Source organism: Danio rerio, chromosome 3 (assembly GCF_049306965.1).
Source record: "Danio rerio strain Tuebingen ecotype United States chromosome 3, GRCz12tu, whole genome shotgun sequence".
Classification (NCBI taxonomy): domain Eukaryota; kingdom Metazoa; phylum Chordata; class Actinopteri; order Cypriniformes; family Danionidae; genus Danio; species Danio rerio.
Genome location: NC_133178.1, coordinates 33,684,709 through 33,707,239, shown reverse-complemented (window position 1 = coordinate 33,707,239; position 22,531 = coordinate 33,684,709). Strand labels below are relative to the sequence as shown.

The 22,531-nt window shown below is 36.1% G+C and overlaps 1 protein-coding gene across 5 annotated transcripts in view; it reads right to left on the bottom strand.

The window, feature by feature from the left end:
- The window catches only part of itga3a (integrin, alpha 3a), an 88,191-nt gene extending 67,536 nt beyond the window's left edge, over positions 1-20,655 (bottom strand). For 4 of the 5 annotated variants that reach the window (XM_021474550.3, XM_005164095.6, XM_691769.11 and 1 more), the window contains exon 1: positions 4,355-4,682. In XM_021474550.3, the coding sequence (XP_021330225.1) occupies positions 4,355-4,539 (185 nt within the window). In that variant the 5' untranslated portion in view covers positions 4,540-4,682. Of the gene's footprint in view, positions 1-4,354; positions 4,683-20,559 lie in introns of those variants that run through there. The other variant, XM_073944715.1, reaches the window with a different exon arrangement.
- Between the last annotated feature and the right edge of the window lie 1,876 nt (positions 20,656-22,531).

The window sequence follows — 22,531 nt, the reverse complement described above, 5'->3', positions numbered from 1 at the left end:
CAACAAATAATAGTAACACCAGTAATAACATTAATGTTATTTTCATTTTAACAACAAAATACTACTGCAATAATGGTAACGTAATTTGAAAATATTATTCATGTGTAATTGATCTTTTTATTTGGGGGGGGGGGTCATTTCACAATTACCTAGTTCGCTCTAAATTTTAATTCTAATAGCTAGAAAGATCAGTTAATAAATCAAACTTTCAAAGCACCTGAAAGTAGTGTAAGTGAGGCCAGCAGGGGGCACTCAACCTGCGGTCTCTATGGGTCCTAACGCCCCAGTATAGTAAAGGAGAGTGCTTAGTGAATACTTTATTTCGGAAAAGACGCTAAAACAAGGTCCTGACTCTCTGCGGTCGTTAAAAATACCAGGATGTCCTTCGAATAGAGTAGGGGTTTAACTCTGGCATATTAGCCAAATTTGCCTACTGGCCTACGTCCATCATGGCCTCCTAACCATCCACTCCATTAATTAGCTGGTTGTGTGGTGTGTGGCAGGCACGTGCACACATAGGGCTCAACCTGTGCAGTGCACATGCCCTTTTTAGTCTTGGATAGAAAGTGCCCTTCCAAAATGATCAAAAGTGCCCTGCGACGCAACACACCCTCGGTCCCGCCCTTCAGTAAGCGCGCGACAACACCGCTCTTGAGTACGCGCGCGACAACACAGCTGATCAGAACGCGCACGATAACACAGCTGATCATAACGCGTGCGACAACACCGCTCTTTAGTACGCGCGCGACACACACTGCTGGAAGCTCATGATGGACTGATTACTAGGACTATAAACACACCTCATTCCCACAGACTCTTTTCTGAGTCTTGTTTTGCCCTGTGAAGCATTACAAAGCATTTTTCCGTTTGTCCTGTTTTTATTCTTGTCTTGTTAATCGTCATTGTTGTTTTGCCTCCTGTCATGTTTCTAATTCTTGTGTCTAGTAAATAATGGTGGGTAAAGTGAGGCTTCATGACACACTGAAACAGTCGAAGCAAATGTGTCGGAGCTTAAAAACTTTAAGAAACCTATCTCTCTGTTTTTACGTGTTTTGTTATAACTTTGATTTGACATCTAAATGAACAGTTTGTGTATAAATTTGTCTTGTTTTGGTAATAAAACATAAACATAATTAAAAAAAATAAAGTCATCATTTCAGAGAATTTAAACAAGTTGGGAATCAAACTCATGCCATTTGCTGCACAGTTGCTCTGTGCACTCGTACGGTCCACTAGGCTACACAAGGCAGAGTTATTTTCTGACCCTGACAGTCACACACAGATTCGCCAGGTCTCGAAATGCTTCTGAAATAACCAATGCTTTGAATTGCTTTAGTCACGTAACCTGTGTGTTTCGAATCACCTTAGTCATGTGACCTGGGTGTTTCGAAACATGCTTTGGTGCAGTGTTTTAAAATACGTGCACTTCGAGATCTCGAAACTGTGTCTGTGTTTCATGACAGCCATCCCTACTAATAGATGTTTGGTTAACATCTGTCTCTGTTTAAGGTTTTTCTTATTATTATTATTGAACTATGTTTATTTGTTCTGATATTGTATTATTTCTTAGTACTAATTTCCACAGTTTTTTGTTCACTTAACTTTTTGTGAACCATTTTTAGGTCAGTACATCTAATGTTTTCAAAAGTGAGTTCACTCAAATTCAGGCCTTCCAGTTCTGCAAGAAGTTTAGGTACAGAGTAGTTCACCTCTCCAGAAAACGAATAACCTCATGTAACCCAACTAAACATTGCTTGTATTACTGACAAATAATTTTAGGTCAGTGCAGCTGATGTTTTCAAAGTCGAGTGAACAAGAAAAAGCGAAAGGAAATAAGAATTATACTTTTTTTGCTGTTGTACTGGCTTATTTTTGTTTACAGTGTAGTATGTTGTAAAGACCATAATATTCATTCATAAGAAAAATCAAAAAGCATACCTGAGTCAATCCAGTTACACAGCAGGCCTTTGTTGTCAAATATGTGAAAATCGAATTTCTTAAGGTATGAAAAAAAGCTGATATCGGTTTTGTTCAAACGCACATTTTCTGCAAAGGTGGTGTTTTTCTAGTCCACCTACAGAGCATCTTTGAACAATATTTTTTTTATGTTACCCTATAAAATGAATTTATAAGTGCCAGACTACAGACAATATGATATTGTTATGAGTCTCTATGAGTTTTCCTGCATACTAACTCACTGGACGGCTTCTTGTTATTGCCTTATGAGGCTTTTGATATAGGTCTCAGGGCACTCATAAGCTCCCATTCATTTAGAGAGAACCATAAATAAGTGAACTACAAAGCAAAAATCGACTGCTTCAGTCATGAGCAAATGGGTCTCAGAGGAACGTGCTGACTACTGTAAATGATCAGCTGGTTTATGGAGATAATTCAGTAGAGTGGAGTTAAAATGAACAGTTTAGAAGACCTCAACCAACATTAAGTTGTTTTGTTTGGTTAAGTTGCTGTGCTCATTACGCATATGTTTTTCCTGACTCTTTGCCCAGCAGTATCCATCAGGACTTTCCTTCATCACATTTTGATATCATACCATAAAATTTTGAGCGGCAGTACTTAAGAACAAAGAAAGTGGTGTGTGCTGTAGCAACCATAATGCTTAAAACATCAAGACAAGAGAGCGCTTGACCTGCCCAGCCCTAAGTCACAATACTGGGCGTTCTTATCGCTGTCTCATATCCTCTTGTGAAATGGAGCACTCGTGTTAATCATTCACCTGAGCCAATCTAGTTCATTCAATGCCACAAGCACAGAAAATAAATGATTGTTTTTTCTTAATTTGGAAAAAGGAGCTAGCATAATCTTTCAGGTTATTAATATTTTGTTTTCATGTTATGGCCACAACAGGAAAAAAAATGTTGTGTAAAATGCAATTGTTACATTAAGGAACTAATTCACCAGATTGTAATCTTGATTAGTTTTCTTGGGGTAACCTGATTTAGTTAGTTCATTACCAAACATTTTTTTCATTTGATACTTGCTATTTTTTATTTTATTTTTTTGGTACTAATGTTGTCAGTTGTTTTAGATGATACAACATGATGTGTATTTCAAGTTAGGGTTGCACGATATTAGGAAAATCTGATATAGTGATATTTTAATTTTCTGTGATAAATGTTGCTATTTTCTTACTTTGCTTTGTCTCAGTTTTAATTAAAAAAATGTTTTTAATCAAGTACAATCTTTTCTTGTTTTCATTTTTCTTTAATCTTTTCTGTTCAGTTGTTTTCCCTTAAAAAAACTGCCAGTGGGTCAACTAAAATAATCTTGTTTTTTACTTTAAAATGTAGATATTTGGACTAGAACAATTCTAAGCAAGAAAAACATTAATTTTTCTGCATAAATCAACGAAATTCTGGCAAAATACGGTAATTAAATACAATTATGGTCAACTACAATTTAGACACAACGTGGCATATCTTGCAATTTGACTATACGCACATTGCGATATCGATGCTGAAACGATAAATTGTGCAGCCCTATTGCAGTTTACCATACCTCAATAAGAATGAATGAATAAAACAACAAATAATACAATTATTATGCTTTTAAATAATAGGGTGCAGCTAAATATGTTTTATGTTTTTTTTTTTTTTTTTTTTTTTTACTTATCCAATATTATATTAACCTTTTTTTCTTACTATTATTATGAAAGTTTCTCATTTGGACTAAATTTTTTAAACTAGTTTATATTAGAAAATTACATTTACGCCTTCATGATAATGGTCTTAAAGGTCTTTTCTCTGTTTTTTGTTTGTTTGTTTTTTCTGGTCACATGACAACAAAATGGCTTCCTGTGGGTTTATTATTCAATACTAATTTAAATTTCAGGAACAAATGTTGTATTAATATAACTACTTACTGATGAGCATTGCCTATATATAGACAAATAAATAGATAAACGTATGCCAATTTTTTTTTTTTTCCCAAGAACATCAGATTCAAATTTTTTCTTCCTTTCTCAATTATACCCATCTGGACAATTAGCTTACACCATACATTTATATAAACCTGAAAACACTCACCAAATTACTTCATAAATTAACAACTTAAACATTAAAAAAAAACATGCTATTTATAAAAGGTGAACATTAAAAGGTAATATTTAGTATGATTTTAGTATTTTCCCCGTGTCGTTAGTAACATATTCGTAAAGAAATAAATAAACAGGCGTGCCCTATATAAAGTAACTTGGCTATTTTAATAAAGCTAAAATAATGCAGAAAACACTCAACAGGTGCACGTCAGTAAAATGCATCGTCCTTCTCATGACATTTGACCCGAATCAGGTGATTTCAACAAAAAATAAACTCAGGTGAACTAAAAATGTACTTACATGTGTCTCTTCTCATTCACGACCTGCTCGTGCAGTGCAACAGAAAGTCCGAACAAACTGCCTGCTGTTTTTCCCTCTTTGACGACTGCAAAGCTCACATCCAAGTTGAACGCCTGACAGAGACGAGCCGCGCTCAAAACAAACACCAGGGTTAAACGGAGTCCTTTGCGGTGAAATACAATCATTTTTTCTGTTGGTCTCCGCGGTGTTTTTGTTCGGCGAAACGCAGAGAGAGAGAGAGAGTGCAGGACAAAGATTATATGAGGGTCTGAACAGAAGCGGTTTTCTCAGACGCTGTGAACTGATTGTTCATATTCGTCATTCTTCCGGGGTGTTCGCGCCAGTCATCGCTAAAAACCTGACTGGAGGGCATTGAATGAAACACACTGACATGCACCTTCATCGAAGGACAGACTGACACAAGCTACAGCTAGACTACATTTGTTGATTAAGGCACCTCAGAATGACTAAAAAAGAGCTTTTCAAACTTTTTTTCTCTTTGTCTCCTGAGGGACGCTTTCATAAAACAGTCAAGAAGCTGTGAGTGATGGTAAAAATACATTATAACTTCGTAATTACGTTATAATGACGTGTAAGTTAATGTTTTGATGTACGTCAGTAAATTATTTATATAATTTCTTGAAATGCATATTTTGACAATTTTGTCTCCCCACTAAATTTAACTCAATTAGAAAGTGAAATTAAATAAATGAAAAGTAGGCTATTCTCTGAACATTGGAACACATTTATTTTTTAATTTGCACTAACAAACAAGCAGCCCTTTTAGGTCCCTGCGGGTCCTCAAACCTCAGAATACATCTGGAGCATTAATGGGACTTGTACAAACATTTGAAACAAAAATTGTGATTTACTGCATTATGGGCTTTCATTTAAATTAAAAACCCTTAAGCATTTACAGGGGTATACTTAGACCTTTTTTGAATTAATAAATTCTATGTAAGAAATGTTAGTGAAGTTACCATTGACCATAAACACATGGGCTTGCCTGATACTGGGTTAAGCATTTAACCTCAAACTTATCATTCGTTCATTCATTTTGTGCTTAGTCCCTTTATAAATTAGTGGTCGCCACAGCGGAATTAACCACCAACTTATCCAGCATATGTTTTACATAGCAGATGCCCTTCACAACCCAGCACTAAGAAACACCCATACACTCTTGCATTCACACCCAAAATACACTACAGCCAATTTAGTTTATTCAATTCAACTGTATCACATAAGGGAAACCGGAGCACCCGGAGGAAACCCACACGAATGAGGAGAACATGCAAACTGCACACAGAAATGCCAATTGACCCAGTTGGGACTCAAACCAGTGACCTTCTTGCTGTGAGGTGGCAGCACTACCAACTGCGCCACTGCGTCGCCTGTAGCAAAATTATAATCATCTAAACACATGCACTTTCTGGTCAAATAAGCCATGTAGCATTGTATTACTAATAACTATGCATTTGATGGCTTTCAGCAACAGGCCATAATTCACCTAATCAAATGCTTTGGCCCAATTTATACAAAAGTGCTACATGGTATTTTTGATCCAAAGTGATAATAATGTCATTCATTGATAGTGTTATTATTAAATGTCTTGTCTGAAGCTTGATTGAGTGTTTCTGATTATTTGCTGCCAAAATAGTAGTTTGACAGTTGATTTTCCATTTATTCAAACATGAAAATAGGGTGATAATTATCAGGTAGAGAAGGATCTCCACATTTTAGTAATGGAAAAATGATTGCTGGCTTCCAAGAGCTGAGAATCAGATCACTAAGACTCATAACAGAGGTAATGAGTCATTTATGTAGTCATGATTTAAATCATGTTTAGCTTAGAATCAGGGAAATGCTTGTTGTAAATAGCACAAACTCTCAGCTGCATCTCATTCCCATGGAAAACTTATGCTGATAACTTGAAACAAGCTTAGTTGTTTTAGCCTGTCTGAGATTACCATCATCTCTTTAACCATCTTAGATAATTAACAATGCAACAACCAGCAATTGATGTCAGGTTAAGTTTGTCAAAGTGGTTTCTGGAACATGGTACTGTAGCTGGCCAAGCATGCATGTTCTTGAGCGATTTGCCAGCTTCTGTTGCTTTTTATGTTAAGTAAATTATTTTTAATTACTGAACCTTTTTTGAATTACTGAACTAAAATTAAAACATATTAAAGACTACAGTGCACATGTATTGTCCACTTGATTAAGTACACTTGTGTAACTACATTTTAATGTAAGTAATAATTAAATCATATGGCAGTAACTCAACACTTTTAGACATAAACTCTATGTATTTGTGGTCAAAATGATCTTTAATATGAAAATAAAAATGGGGAAGAAATGTGACTGAACATGGCAAGGCTGATCTGAGTATGTTAGAAACGGATATTATAGGATTTTCATAGAATGGTCTAGAAATAAAAAAATATCAAGTGAGCTGCAGTTCTGTGGTCTTGTTGTTGTCAAAGGAGAATGGCCAGACTGGTTGGAGCTGACAGAAAAGGCATCTGCAACTCAAGAAACCACTCTTTACAATCCAGCTCTGTCAAATCTTAAAGCAGACAACCTACAGCAGCAGAAGAACAGACTGGTGACACTCCTGTCAGATAAACTCAGGCTACAGTTCACACATTCACCAAAGTTTGACAATAGATTAGAGAATGGTTGCCTGGTCTAGTGAGTCTCTGTTTCTGCTGTCACATTCAGATGATTGGATCAGAACTTGGCTTAAACGCCATTAAGGCACTGATCCATCCTACCTTGCCTCAATAGTTGTGACAGCTGGTGGTGCGATTCTGTGGGGAATATTTTCTTGGCACACTTTGGAACCCATAGTACCAATTGATTAATCAGACTACCAGATGTTGCTGACCATAAACCCATACCAAACAGTATAACATAGCATGTTTCACATCTCAAATTGGTTTCTTAAACATGACAATGGATGCTTTTCATATCCTTCCTCATTTCCTCACTCCTCTGTCCTAAGACCTGGAAACCAATCAAGCTCATCCATCTAGGACATCTCAATCCCTTAATTGCACCGTGAGAATTGAGAAGAGAGGAGGCTTCCTGAGGAATCAGGAGCAAGAATACACAGGTGGATACTTTGCAGAAGTGTTTTACTCACTAAACATAAAGCATGTTGTAAATTATCTTCCCATTTATACTTTTATCAATAATTGCCTAATTGCAGCAGCAAATTTAAAAATATATTCATGAGAATATTAAAAATAACGTTATTGTAAATGGGGGTTGTTTTAATAGTTCCTGTAATTTTGATGTAACATTTTCAGCACAAATAAAAAGCAGTTAATCGCTGGAAATAATTGTTAAAAATAACAGTGGTGTTTTGTGGAGGTATAAAAAGTATTTCATACAAATAATTTTCTCTAATATTAAAGAATCATGCTGGCAAGCAAAATCAGTGTTGTACAAAAGGGGTTCCCAAACTTTTCAGCCCGTGACCCCCAAAATAACAATGCCACACTGTAAAACCCAAAAAGTTAAGGTAACTCAAACCATTCGTAGAAACCTGTTTAAGTTCAAAAACTAATTCTCAGGGGTTATAAATATAGAAACCTTGCATGCAACAGCGCACACACACCAATAGGCCCAAGTCTATTCTTCATTTAATTTTTTTATGTAAAACCCCAAAAGTTAAGGTAACTCAAATCGTTTTAAGAAACTGATTGCAACAAACCATTTAGGTAAAAAAAAAAACTGGTCCCACTTTATATTAAGTGGCCTTAACTAATAAGTACTTACACAGGAATTAATAGTTTGTTACAATGTACTTATTGTGTAACTAATTGTATTTACTGTGTACTTATGCTTGATTAAATACCAGTATGTAATTACATCTGTAATTAACTTTTGTAATTACATTTGTAAATACACTGTTGATCCCTTACACCTTAACCCACCCTTAAACCTACCCATATCACCAAACCTGTTCATGTCCCAACCTCTATCCCAACTCAAAAGCACCACAAGTGTTCTCAAATACATCATAAACACAGTAAGTACATTGTATATATGTTTTGATGGAAGTACATAGTAGTTAAGGACACTTAATATAAAGTGGGAGCAAAAAACTAATCCTAATGAGTACTGTGAACCTAATCCATTTGAGTATATAAAGCAATTTGAGCACAGCAAAACCCAATAAATGAAGAGAACTCAAACCAACTGGGCACTGTAAAACCCAATAAGTCAACTGAAATCGTTTGAGGAAACCAGTTGTACAAACCATATGAAAAACTAAATCTATATGAAAACTGTGAACTCCATTTAGGTTGAAGTAATGAGGTATTTAATTAACTCATTACCTTCAACACTGAGTTCAAAACTTTTTCTAAAGAGTAGAATTCACTTTCAGTAAATTTTGAGTTAACTACACTCATTTCATTTGATAGAGTTGACTGTTGGGCTTTACATTGTATATGTGAGCGCATATCACATCAATCTGCTTAATCTGATGCTATTGCTGTGTCTTTAATATAATGTAGTCACCCCAAGGGTTGCAATCCAATAGAAAATAAATAAATAAATAAAAAGGCTGTAACTATAAACTACTCTTTACATCTTCAGTAGGTTACAGATAAAATATGGTAATTCTAATAGTTTAATAAAACTAGATTTTTGGAAATCACCAAGCAACTCCCCTTCATTGTCCAGCGACTCCCTGGTGGTCCCGCCGACCCCCACTTTGGCAACCACTGGTGTACAGTATTCATTAAATGTCAATGTTTTGAATGGATGCTAATAGAAACAAGGATATAACATTTCACTTGATTCTGTTCCTCTGTCCTTGAATCTTTTCCTTGCATCCTTCCCTTGCATCCAGAAAGGCCGGAGCTAAGTCTCAAGAAAATAGAGATAAAATGACACACAGAAAAGAATTGAACTGTACTGTACCTAAATGGTCGCCAAATTTGCTGCACCTGTCTGATGCTGTTTGTCAATATGGACCAAAATCTCTGAGGAATGTTTTCAGCAATGGTGGTCCAATTTTGTATTAGCAATATGTAAAGTGGTCAGTCTGTGTGACCTTCATTGGCCACCGCGATGCAGTATTAGTTGATGTGGGAAGTAAAACCATCTTAACCTGTGATGAATACTGCAATTAAATGCAAAATAAACTTTTTTTAATACTCAGAAATGTGTGTCATTAGTGCCCTAAGATGTTTAAGAAGGGTCATAAAGAAGTCATAGATTCCTGCGTTTCCCTATTTTTCACTTAGTTATCAGCCCTCCACATTCACTCACATACTCTCACGCTCCAGGCTACTGACCTAATAAGACCAGTGTGTATGTGCCCTGGGAGTCTATGACATTTCCTTTTCGTAAAGAATCAGTCATAGCTTGTGCCTTCTCATTTGCCCTCTATTTGTGTCCATTCAAGTTAAACAAAAGACTCTAACAGGGGTACAAACCTCTTTTGAAAAAGAGTGGCCCTCAACTTGCCCCTACTACTCCTGCACTACAGAACATCAAATATTAATGCAAGTTATGATTTTAGCTTGTACACATAGTGAATGTATTGAAGGATATCTTGCAAAATCTCTTCAGGCAAACCTCACTCCCCTGGCCTTAAAGGATTAGTTCACCAAAAAAATGAAAGTGATGTTATTAATTACTCGCCATCATATCCTTTCAATCCATTAAGACATTTGTTCAAAACGACAAATTAAGATATTTTAGATTAAATCTGAGAGCTCCCTCATCCCCCGTTAACAGCAACAGCTCTGAGATGTTCAGAAAGTTTTAAGTTTACAGGTTAGGTTGTAATCTTACATTTCTATTAACAATTTTGTGTTAGTAAGTCATGTGTATTTATGTAGCATATTTATCATGTATGGCCATACACCCAAAGCTCTTCACAACCATGAGGGGGGTTTGTCTCTCCACACCACCACCAGTGTGCAGCATCCACTTGGATGATGCGATGGCAGCCACAGGACAACGGCGCCAATGCACTCACCACACACCAGCTATAGGTGAAGAGACAGTGATAGGGCCATTTCGGTAGCAGCCATGATGAGTAAGGACCGAAGGAGGGAATTTGACCAGGATTACAAACCTTTTTCTATTTTACGAGAAGTGTCATGTGAAGTGCGGCGCTCACTGACAGTATAGTGTCCCCTTCACTATACCAAGGCATTAAGAGTTAAGGCCAGGGAGTGACTGGTCTTGGGTGGCTGGATGATACGGCTGTAGCTAAAATATGTGCACCAAAATATATAAAACAGACTCATGTGTCTCCTGTGTCAGATCAGAGTGCTTGTTTACTACAGGCAATACGATGCTTGCGTGTTGAATTGCAAACTCTAATGGCAATACATTATATTGTCCATAGTAAACTTGCACTCTGACCTGATGCGGGAGAAAGGATATTAACAGTTTTTTGGCAAACAAAAGTGTTCTGGAGATTTGCATTGAAGACACATGTAATGTTTTTCCAATGTTTTTGGTGCCTCTGAATATCTTTGGATGGTTGCTGTCAATGGAAGATGAAGGAACTCTCAAATTTCTCCTAAAACATTTTAATTTCTGTTTAATTTCATAGGATTTAAGGGATTGCAGTGACACGAGGATAAATAACAGAACTGTTATTTTTTGTGTGTGTGTTTGATCTAACCCTTTAAAAGGCACACTTGTGACTAACATTGAAGGATATGCTCTCCTTGTTAGTGAACATGCCTCTTATGCCACAAAAAGTGATTCAAACACCTCTCAAAGCAGGGAGTTTAACCAGTGGGGCTATTCTGATGCCATGACCCGGTTGGAAGTACAGTTTAGTAGAGTGAGTGTAGCAGGAGCCAGCCGGTAATAATGCTTGATTAGTATTGGAACAAACTCTGCAGGACTGTGGTTCTCTGTGACCAATTTTTCTACCTCTGTATTTTCTCTTTGTAACAGCCACAGCCATATAACCCTGCAGCCCAAGACCGATTACTCACTAAAGCTAAGCAGGGTTGAGCCTGGTCAGTACCTGGATGGGAGACTACATGGGAAAACTAGGTTGTCTTTTGGATGGGACATTAAAAGTGAAGTCCTGGCTCACTTCTCATCACTTCCCTTAAAATATTAGAGGTTTCACCCTAGTGTCTTGGCCAAATTCCCTCCATTGCTCCTCACCCATCATGGCCTCCCAATTCTACATCCACTAAATTGGCTCACTGTCTCTCCACTCCACCAAAAGCGAGATGTCCACTTCCGCCGTCGTCCTGTGGCTGCTGTCGCATCATCCAACTTTGGGTGTATGGCCATACACAATAAATGCGCTACATAAATAGACATTACATTAGTTACTTACTTGTTGACGTGCAGAGCTACTATGCCAGAGATGCAGATTTAAATCTTGCTTTGAGCAGGTGGAGTATAGAACAAGAGGGGTTAAACTGATGCCATGACGCAGATGGGAATGGTGTTTTAGGAGGATGAGTGTGATGTAGGCCAACTAGTAAAATCTGTGCAGGTAAACCTCACTCCCCTGGCCTCAACAAGGGAACTAGCGGTACTAGATGCTTTGGGATCCAAGTAGTGTGCTCACTTCCCATGTTAAATGTACCAGTTTAACTTTCAGTCTAACAGTAAAGATGCATAAGCTGTCACTGGGGAAGTACCTTTTCTAAAAGGAAAAAGATTTTTATCTAAATATTCCATATTAAAGTCAACCTACAGTGTTCTTTGAAACAGCGGATCATACATTCTGATGTGATTTTCACCGAATAGTAAACTGTGATTGTGAATTCACTGTCAAATATGCAAACACAAAAGTTGAGATGGCTTCAGTTTTTTTTTTTTACAAATTTCATACTGATAAATGATGTGATGCCGGTTCATTCCACTGTGGCGACCGCAGATTAAGAAAGGGACTTAGCCGAATAGAAAATGAATGAATGAATGATGTGACCAAAAAGAACTTGATATTTCAACAAGCAATGTATAAAAAAAAAACATCCCACTTAAACTAAACAGTATGATTTTGCTGTTGTCTCTTTCCTGCTATAGGTGAATCTTGTAATGTGTAACTACATTTATCCTTACGTGCACATGATGCACAATCTTTTTCTGTTAACCTCACAAAAAAGTAACACCTCACCATGTCGACACACAGTAATCAGACTCGGTGGGTTTATTCTTTCTTGTTGTGTCTTCAGGATACACTTGATTTTCTCACTAGTCCCAACATGCAAGATCCTCTAACAGTTACAAACCTGTTTTCAGAAATGCCAGATTCGTTTAGATAGTTTAGAGGGCCTTGTCTTGGTATTTCTTTGTAACTTCTGTTGGTGGATAAATGTAAGACACAAATAATATACTTGCATTTCCAAGATTTTTTTTTTTTTGCATTCATGTTGATATATACAGTGACCGGCCACTTTATTAGGTATACCTTACTAGTACTGGGTTGGACACCCTTTTGCCTTTAGAACAGCCTTAAATTTTCCTGGCATAGATTTAACAAGATACTGGAAATATTCCTCAAGGATTTTCCAGTTGCTGTAGATTTGTCGGCAGCACATCCATGATGAGAATCTCCTGTTCCACCACATTCCAAAGGTGCTCTATCGGATTAAGGTTTGGTGACTGTGGAGGCCATTTGAGTACAGTAAACTCATTGTCATGTTCAAAAAAATCCGTCTGAAATGATTTGTGCTTTATGACATGGCGTGTTACAGGATATTTTCTCTTTTTCAGACCATTCTCTGTAGACCCTAGAGCTGGTTGTGCATGAAGATCCCAAGAGATCAGTTCATCTGGCACCAACAACCATGCCACATTCTAAGTCACCTAAGTTACCTTTTAAACCAAACCTGCCAACACACTTTCCTGGGAGTCTCCCGTATTTCAGACCCATCTATCACCACCCTCCCGTTTTGTTATTTCTTCCGGAAACTCCTGTAAATACACTCCCCCAGTCCTCAGCTTTTTGGTAAAGTTTATAACACCCCCGGGTCACCAACTTTGGCGGCCACCCGAAACCCGACCCGTAGTACAGTTACTAACACCAGAGTAAAGTTACTCACCTCCTCCCCTAAATAGAAATTTGTGTGTAATGAGCAATTGAACAGATGTACTTAATAAACTGGGCGGTGAGTGTATATATACTGTATGTACTCTGTATATACAGTATACACTCACGGGCCACTTTACACACAAACACATTCATACACACACACAAAACATTATATTTAAATTTAATTGTCTGAATATACAACATTTAGTTTGGTAAAAGCTTTTACAGACCACAATGATGCTTATTATCATGCTTATTATATACAGTTACATTAAGAGAAGGCACATTTCCCAAATGTTAAGCTTGTTTACTGCATGGCAGTGTTGTTATTTCATGAGCTTGTGTTATAATTTAGGGGGATGAAAATGACAGTGACAGTAGACCGTAAAATATGTTAACCAAATCAAACCACAGAACAGATCTTAATAAAGAAGGATTAAAGCAGATTTACACAGCACACATTCAGAGTGTCTCTACACATTTTACACTTCTCGAAATACAGAAATATCTGTGGGAATTACACAAGCATCAGAATATAGCTAAACATGTACATGACATCCTCATAAATGTTTGATACATGTGTCATAAAATGAAGTTTGTCATTTCTTTAAATGACAGTGCAACTGCATCTGCCATGACTTTTTCTGTTTTCATTGATATGTTACTTTTTCATCATTCAAGCAGGAGGCAAAGAAACTCAAAGCTACGACTTGAGTGTAATGATAAAGAAAGCTATGTTGTAAGTAGAATTGCAGACAGAGATTGTCACATCCAAGGTTTTCTGTTATCTGTCGCAGTCTATCTCTCAATTACTGTCAGACAGAGTTACAAACAACCATGAGAACTTCTTCAGCCTCAGAGAAACAGACCACAGTGAAAAATCACTTCCTCATTTTCATCTATTTCCTCTCTGTAATATAGAGCTTGAGGATTATTGCGTGACAAGTGAATCTGTATTTTGTGTGTGTCAGTGTGTGTGTTTGTTCAAAAGTCATAGCTGGCTAAGGACAATTACACTAAGCATTTAGCATGCTAATGCTAATAAACCAATTTGTTTTTATAGGTTTTAACAGAATAACAAGGACTCAAAAATGTTAAAATGTTAATTGCATACAGTATAACGAAACGCCACGGTCTTGTGCAGCAGCACACAATTTTTGATTAATTTATCGGTTCAGTAGTTCAAAAGTGAAGACAAACTTGAGTAATGACTAACATTTTTCATTATGAGGGCACATTTTCCAATAATCTCTCCTAAAGCACCCCCACATGCAAAAGACTTTCTTTATCTTTTCAGAGATTGCATCTTTCTCACTGGCACTAAACACAAAGACACAGTGATTAAATGTAATTACAATGCAACTGATTGTTAGATTGCGTCAGATTTGACAATGAATTAAGGTGGATTATGTAGCATTACATGAGTATGTATTTTATTACAATCTAGCAAATATTTCTCTTTAGTCATTGGATTGTTTTAGGCGTATTATTTCCACCAGTGCAGACAAACACTCTGGGTTCTTTATGTAAGAGTTTTCAATTTGATGCCACCCTATTGAACTCGCGCACATTGAGCGCCATCTGCTGGCCACTCACTGCATAAAACAGAAAAGCGTCAACAAAACATTTCGGTTTGGTATTACATATGAGAGCCAAATTCATCTAGATAGCCTATATATGTTATATGCCCATTGTTATCGCATACATTGGGTTTGTTTGTTTTTTGAAGAAAAAGGAGAAGATGAGTTTGCTGTATGTCCGGTTTAGTGTGTAGGGTTGTGCTACATCTGTGGTGACAGTTATTGCTTCATGATCTGTTGTGTGTCTCTTTGATGTGTCTGCATTTCCATCTGTGTTCTGCAGTGTGCACATGGTAGGAATACTCAGGAACAGCTGGTTATTTCAACAGCTGGCTTTCAGCATCCAAGCTCTTAAATGAGCGTCCTGCTTACAGAGACTTTGGTCAACCTGTCATAATAGCTAGGCCTAAATCTTTGGCCTGTTTAACAGCTTGTGTCTTTCATGAATACTGTTTTTTTGTTGGTGGTGGTGTTTTTGTTGTTTTTTTGAGGCACTTAAAATAGCTGATTTGGTAGAACACAGAGTGATTAACCTAGTTAAGATGTGCCTTCTGATTATATTTTCTCAGTTAATCATTTAAATGTTTTTCTCATAAATGTATTTGTCATAATAAATACTAATTAATTTCTTCACTATTTATTATTGAAAGTGTGTGAGTGTATGTGTGTCCGTAGCATTATGGCATTATAAACACCATCATTTATTACAATAAATATTATATTGTCTTACAGCATACTGTATTAACAACACGCATTGTAATAAATACTGTATTATGAGCAAGATTTTACTAGAGTAAATATCTATTTTAGCATTTTTTTACATTTTATTTTTTTTAAATGTATAGAATTATGGTTATTTATATCACTATAGTTGTTATATTAGCAAAACTTTAGATATAACTTCAATTCAATTCAAGTTTACTTGTGTAGCGCTTTTCACAATAATCATTGTTTCAAAGTAGCTTTTATAAAGGTGCACATTATTGCATTACAATCAAATTCATAAAAGTAAAGGTTATTAGTTAACATTCTTTTATTAGTTACTTATATATTTAACTAATTAACTTGTAAGTAATAGCTTTTAATAGTTAAAGTTATTATTTATAAACATAGTTAACCTACAGTTCTTGAAGTCTTTGATGGTTGGCTTCATCTCTTCACAGGTCTTGAATCTCATGGGCCAGAGGGAAATAGAAAACAAAGACAATACTTAGAGTAGCTGCTGTTCATAACGTATTTGAACAAGAGATATTAAATGTCAATGCAAAAATAATAGTAATATAAATGAAAATAGGCCATTAGTACATGGATAGAAACTCCTATTTGCAAGCTGAGACTGCCTGTCTCAGATTTGCATCATCAGTCAATGCAGTTGATGGACCTAGTGATGTCACTGTGAGGGGTATGGTTGGGGGAGGGGTTAGGTGTGCACATTAAAAGCATTGCTTGCAGCTCAGCTTGCATTTGCAGAGTCTGCATCCAGAACCCTCTCAAAATAGTAGTTACAAATAAACAAACATGGAAACAAAAATGTAAAGTGTAAATATGCGTGTTTCTAATAAAGTTCCTGGTGCATGAAGACAAGAAAAGTGTATCCTACGTGTGGTTTGTCAAGCCCACTCACCTACATGACACACACTTATGCATCCATTAGTTATGTGATGCATTGTGTCTATACTAAAACGATTAGTCTTTAATCTAGTTTTGAACTAAGAGAGTGTGACATTATCGTAAGGTCTATTCCAGAGTGTATGAGCCATACACAAAAAGGCTTAACCTCCTTTAGTAGACTTTGCTATTATGGGTACTACCAGAAGCCCTGAGTTTTCAAATCTTAATGAGTGAGTTGGATTGTATTGAGACAGAAAGTTGGTTAGATAAACAGAAGCTAGATTATTTAAGGATTATATGTAAGAATTAATACTTTGAAATCAATATGGAATTTAACAGGCAGCCAGTGTAAGGAGGATAAAATTGGGCTGTTATGATCATATTTTCTAGACCTGGGGGCCGTTTTTATTACCTTCCTTAAATGATCTAAGATGATTTGGCAGATCCTGGATCCTTCAATCTTGATAACTGATCTCTGGCTAATTTGGTTCTTCAAAAAAGTTGGCGAATCAGATTAAAATGTCTGGATAAACTGATCTGAGATCGCTGCATGTGTTGTAAAGGACATATCTATCAGTCCTCGAAATCATGATCAGCAATGTAACAATTGGCTAACGGCACAGCAGCGTAATGTTCAATTATCCATGTGAGCAAAATTACATCAAATTAGAAGTAAATGTTTTGTTAAATATGACAAGCAATAACTTTCCACATTTGTTGTGGGCTGCAGACTTTACACGTTTATGTGTCAAGAGTATTTATCATGTATTTCAATGCATATCAATGTATTTAGTTCAACATTTAGAGCAGATTTTCTTTATTATAGTAGGCTAGGCCTACTCAAGTTTTTTAATCAGCGAAAGGAATAACAGTATACATTAATTTTTTTATCTAAAAAGCATTTTGATATCGGTAAAGGTATTAATCACCGCCATATTAGTGATCAAAACTCATGCATGACTGCATAAATTATAATCGTTTTTTCTAAAAAAGTCGAATATTGTGCATGTATGCATTTGCATCTAGAGTTCATATCAATAAACTTTCACTTTGAACCACCAGGCAGTCTTTTGTATGTATGTATTTGTGTGTGTGTGTGTGTGTGTGTGTGTGTGTGTATGTGTGTGTGTGTGTGTGTGTGTGTGTGTGTGTGTATATATATATGTATATATATATATATATATATATATATATATATATATATATATATATATATATATATATATATATATATATATATATATAGCATTTGGTACATACTTTCAGTATTATCTTTGCTTGAACTGACCTGATCTAATCCTGTTAATATAAAATGAACCTGCTCCTACGCAGGTTTGATCTATCAGAACTGTTACTATGACAACAAGTCTCAGATGAGTTTTGAAGAACGAAACAATTCTTGATCGTGTACGAAGAACGTACGAAGAACTGACCCTTGGTAAGAACTCTGGAAGCTGCATTTTGTACTGGCTGAAGTTTATTAAAAGAAGATGCTGGGCAACAGAGAATAACAGTAATCCACCCTAGAAGTCATAAAAGTATGAACTAGCTTTTCTGCATCTGATGTGGATAGCATACTTCGTAAATTAGCGATATTTCTAAGATAAAAAAGGCTGTTTTTTAGTGACATAGGAGATTTCATTTTCAAAAGTTAGGTTGCTGTCTAATATAACACCCAGATCTTTTACAGTAGAGGTAATACTAACATTAGAAAATTGTTGGTCATCCAGTCTTTAACAACTTTAATACACTCAGTTAGCTTAGACAATTCAGACGCCTCATCAGGTTTTGTTGAAACATATAATTGAGTATCCTTTGCATAGTAGTAAATGCTGATCACGTACCTTCTTATAATGTCTCCCAGGGGTAGCATGTATGTTGTAAACAGCAAAGGGCCTAAAACTGATCCTTGAGGCATCCCATACTTCACTGGCCTGACTTGAGAAAGCTGTCCATTTATATTAACAGACTGATAATGGTCAGTTAAGCATGACTTAAACTATCGTAAAGCCTGTCCCTGAACATCTGTAAAATGTAAGAGGTCTATGAGGAAATCATGATTGATAGTGTTGAATGCTGCACTGAGGTCAAGTTAAACTAGTAACAAGATGCAGCCTCGTCAGCAGCTAAGAGTAAATCATTGGTTATTTAACACAAAAATCATAACACAAAGATTAAACCAAGTATTTTACAGTAAGTCATGATGCAAAACAATATAATAGTTTTCCATCACATGTACTGATGTCTTGTTAGAGACTAGCGATGTCATTAGGCAGCAGATCATAGACTTCTGCAGATGTGCTGAACTCATTTAAAGCTTTCGTCTCTTTTTTGTGATTGTTGATCTTCCATTTTTTATTTACTTGTAATTTTCATGCTATAATATCTAATTTGAATCACTGTTTTCCACAAAATAAAGGGATTTTGTTGCACCAAGTGCCTGGGTTATTTTGTAAAACTCAAATAGGTAAGTCTGTAGCTTAAATCCCCCATCCCGTCCCCATCCCCTGTTTTACAGATATTAGCCCACATGCATGATTATTATGGTAATTTATAGTAAGTACTACAGTAATTTTGAACCATACTACAGTAAATTGTATTATATTGTATACATCTACAACTCTTTGGCTACGTTCACACTACTAGGCTTAATGCTCAAATAATTTTTTTTTCTCAGATCTGAGAGTTGTTCACTCTGCTGTTATAAATGTGGCCAATATCACATTGCATTCCATTGTGAACAGATCATGGTCCTAAACTGACCCGTATGCGCAAAGTAAAACTACGCACAGCACAAAATGTCTAATTATGTACACAATGTATGAAGTGTATAAAGTACGTTGTTAGATTGCTATCATTTCACAGACAACCGTTGCGTTTTCTATGAACTGAAAATGCTTGTTTTGCTGGAAACGATTGTACTAATGTGCATTTCGGTGTTTGTGTATTGTGATTGAAAAACGGATAATTTGTCATTTATGACAACCGTGGTGTGCGTTTCACTGACCACAGGTCAGGACCACTTAACGGTTTGACGGGATTAAACTACGTGAAATTTTATTATGGTGGTATTTTTAATAAACAATCCTTTTTGCTCTTCAGTGATTGAACTGAATTAAACTGAACTTCAACTCTGAAAACTGGACTGACATTTTTTTTATTTACTAGAACTTCTATGTTAAGCTGCTTTGACACAATTTACATTGGGGGGTTACAGGTTAATGGTTAATGTTTGGTTAATGAGTGCCAGTTTTTATTCAATAAATATTTAAAATAAACAACCTTCAATTTTAGGGGTAAATATTGGAGAGGGGTTTGGACGCAGATTTGGTGCAGTGCACTCTGAGCAGCACCCAATGCTTTTAATGTGCACACCTACCCACACCCCTAACCCTACCCCTCACTATGACTTCACTAGCTCCATTACAGAGTACGAACCAGTACAGAGTAATGACGCACATCGATCAAAACATATGTTAAGGTCACATGAATTCCTACATAACCATTTACACTGTAGTCGGATTGCAAAACATCAGATCTGTGTCTGAAGTAATACCACATAAGAAAGTTGCACAAAACAGAATTGAAAAGATCAAATTCCTTGTGTTTTGGGCTGTTCACACTATCTTGACAAAAAAATTCTGATTCTGGCCACATTTGCCTGCAGTGTGGATGCAGCCAGTGTTAATGAATGCATACTGTACTCCAGCATACTGTAGTAACACTTATAAAGTCAAAAATTGCAATAAAATCTACAGTAGACTAAACTACAGTTAATTTATACATGTGCTGTCAGCATTGATGCTAACTACTCTAACAAAGTCATAATAGTGCACTATATATGGACTTTAATGTTTATTAACTGATCTGTTTTTGAGAGAAATGCATACATGTAAAGCTTAGGTGTGCAAAAACCGTGGTAGCACTTATTAAGCTTATAACTCACACATATAAACAAATAGTTTGAATACCTGAGCTGGTTAAACTCCTTCATCCAGTCAGTTGGATGTTCTCCAGCAGATGGCAATGTGCTACATGGTGATGTGCACCAGTGCTGGAGCTGCTGTGACAAACTAGCGTGCAATGGAGTTACGTAATACTGCAGTTGCCCTTCATTACCAGTCAATGAGTTGCACGTGCTGGTGTGATTTAAAAGGTAAGATAGACGCTCATCATATAAACAAAGGTGGATTTACCTTCATATTGTAATAAAGGTTTATTCTATTTGTTTCTATTTGAAGTGTCATTGTTGAATACTCTTTCATATTTATTATTGTATGTCATTTATTCTTTATTTAAAATTGTTTATAAATGACAGTTTTTAGTATAACCAATGGCAGACAAAGTAGATCCACAGGAGAGAATCACGAAGAGATTATTCTATGAATTATAATGAACCGGCATATAAATATTACAACATTGTATTACCCAGATTTTTAAAAGATATGAAGCCAAAACTTTATGCAAATTTTTTTAATTATTTGGTTATTTTGTTAGCTTAAAGGTTTTGATAAATGTGATGTGAAATGCAAATCTAATTAATGGAGATATTTAACAATAATCCCATTAATTACAAGTATTATATGGAAGATAATCTTATCTTATTAACATTTATATATATATTTTTGCAATTAAAACTGTAATCGTTTTCTTCACAAGTGTCCACGAATCTCATGTAAACACAAAAAATAGTTCACCTCAAAATTGTTTTAATCTTGCAAATGTTGAGATGACATTCAAAAAACAAACTTAAATGCTGCTTTATATTATTTTCCATAAATGTACTGAATGGAAATGGTTAATTAATTGAAATAAAAATAAAATAATATATAATTACAGCGGCGACACGGTGGCACAGTAAATGGTGCTCTCGCCTTACAGCAAGAAGGTCGCTGGTTCGAGCATCGGCTGGGTCAGTTGGCGTTTCTGTGTGGAGTTTGCATGTCTCCCCGCATTCGCATGGGTTTCCTCCAGGTGCTCGGGTTTCCCCCACAAGTCCAAAGACATGTGGTACAGGTGAAATGGGTCAGCTAAATTGTCCATAGTGTATGAGTGTGAATGGGTGTGCGTGGATGTTTCCCATGGGTTGCAGCTGGAAAGGCATCCGCTGCGTAAAACATATGCTGAAGATGTTGGCGGTTTATTCCACTGTGGTGACCCCTGATTAATAAAGGGCTAAGCCAAAATGGAAAGAAAGAAAATGTATAAATGAATATAATTACAGCATATTAATCCTCTTTATATTTGTAATTCATTCCTTTGTTTACGTGTGTGTGTGTGTGTGTGTGTGTGCGTGCGTGCGTGCGTGCGTGCGTGTGTGTGTGTGTGTAGTGTATGTGTATATGTGTATGTGTTGTCATACAAAATGGTTTAGTAATTTTCCGGCAGTGACGCACACATCTAGCATTGACAGGAAGCATATAGGGCCTATGCTGTGATATTGCAGCCCAAACCATCACCATCACTGAACATTCTGATAATCCTTTCTCAATTCTTGAAGGTAATAATAGATGTGGTCAATGCGCAGTTGTGCACAATGTAACTTCACTATTAAATGTCGGTTTTTCAGTCATCCCCATGCAGGTAAGCAGTTATAGATTAATGGTGTGATTCTTGCAATACAAAAAAATGTGATCTATATGATTAAATGTGGTTTAGTTTACATCAATAAAACAACACAGTGTTTAAAAACACTGATTGGTGAACACAGAAGTAATATACGATTATATGATCAACGAAATCCTATTTCTGTTCATTATAATGAACTGAAACATAACCTTTCGACATTATGATATATTGCCATTAAACAAGTGAAGGTTCCGAGAAGGGTGGGGATATTGATAGACTTTTATTGCAGAGGGAAGCATTTTACATTAACACATTGAATATTTTGTCTTGAGAGGTTTAAATTTGGATTTTGATTTAAAAAACATTTTGTAATTG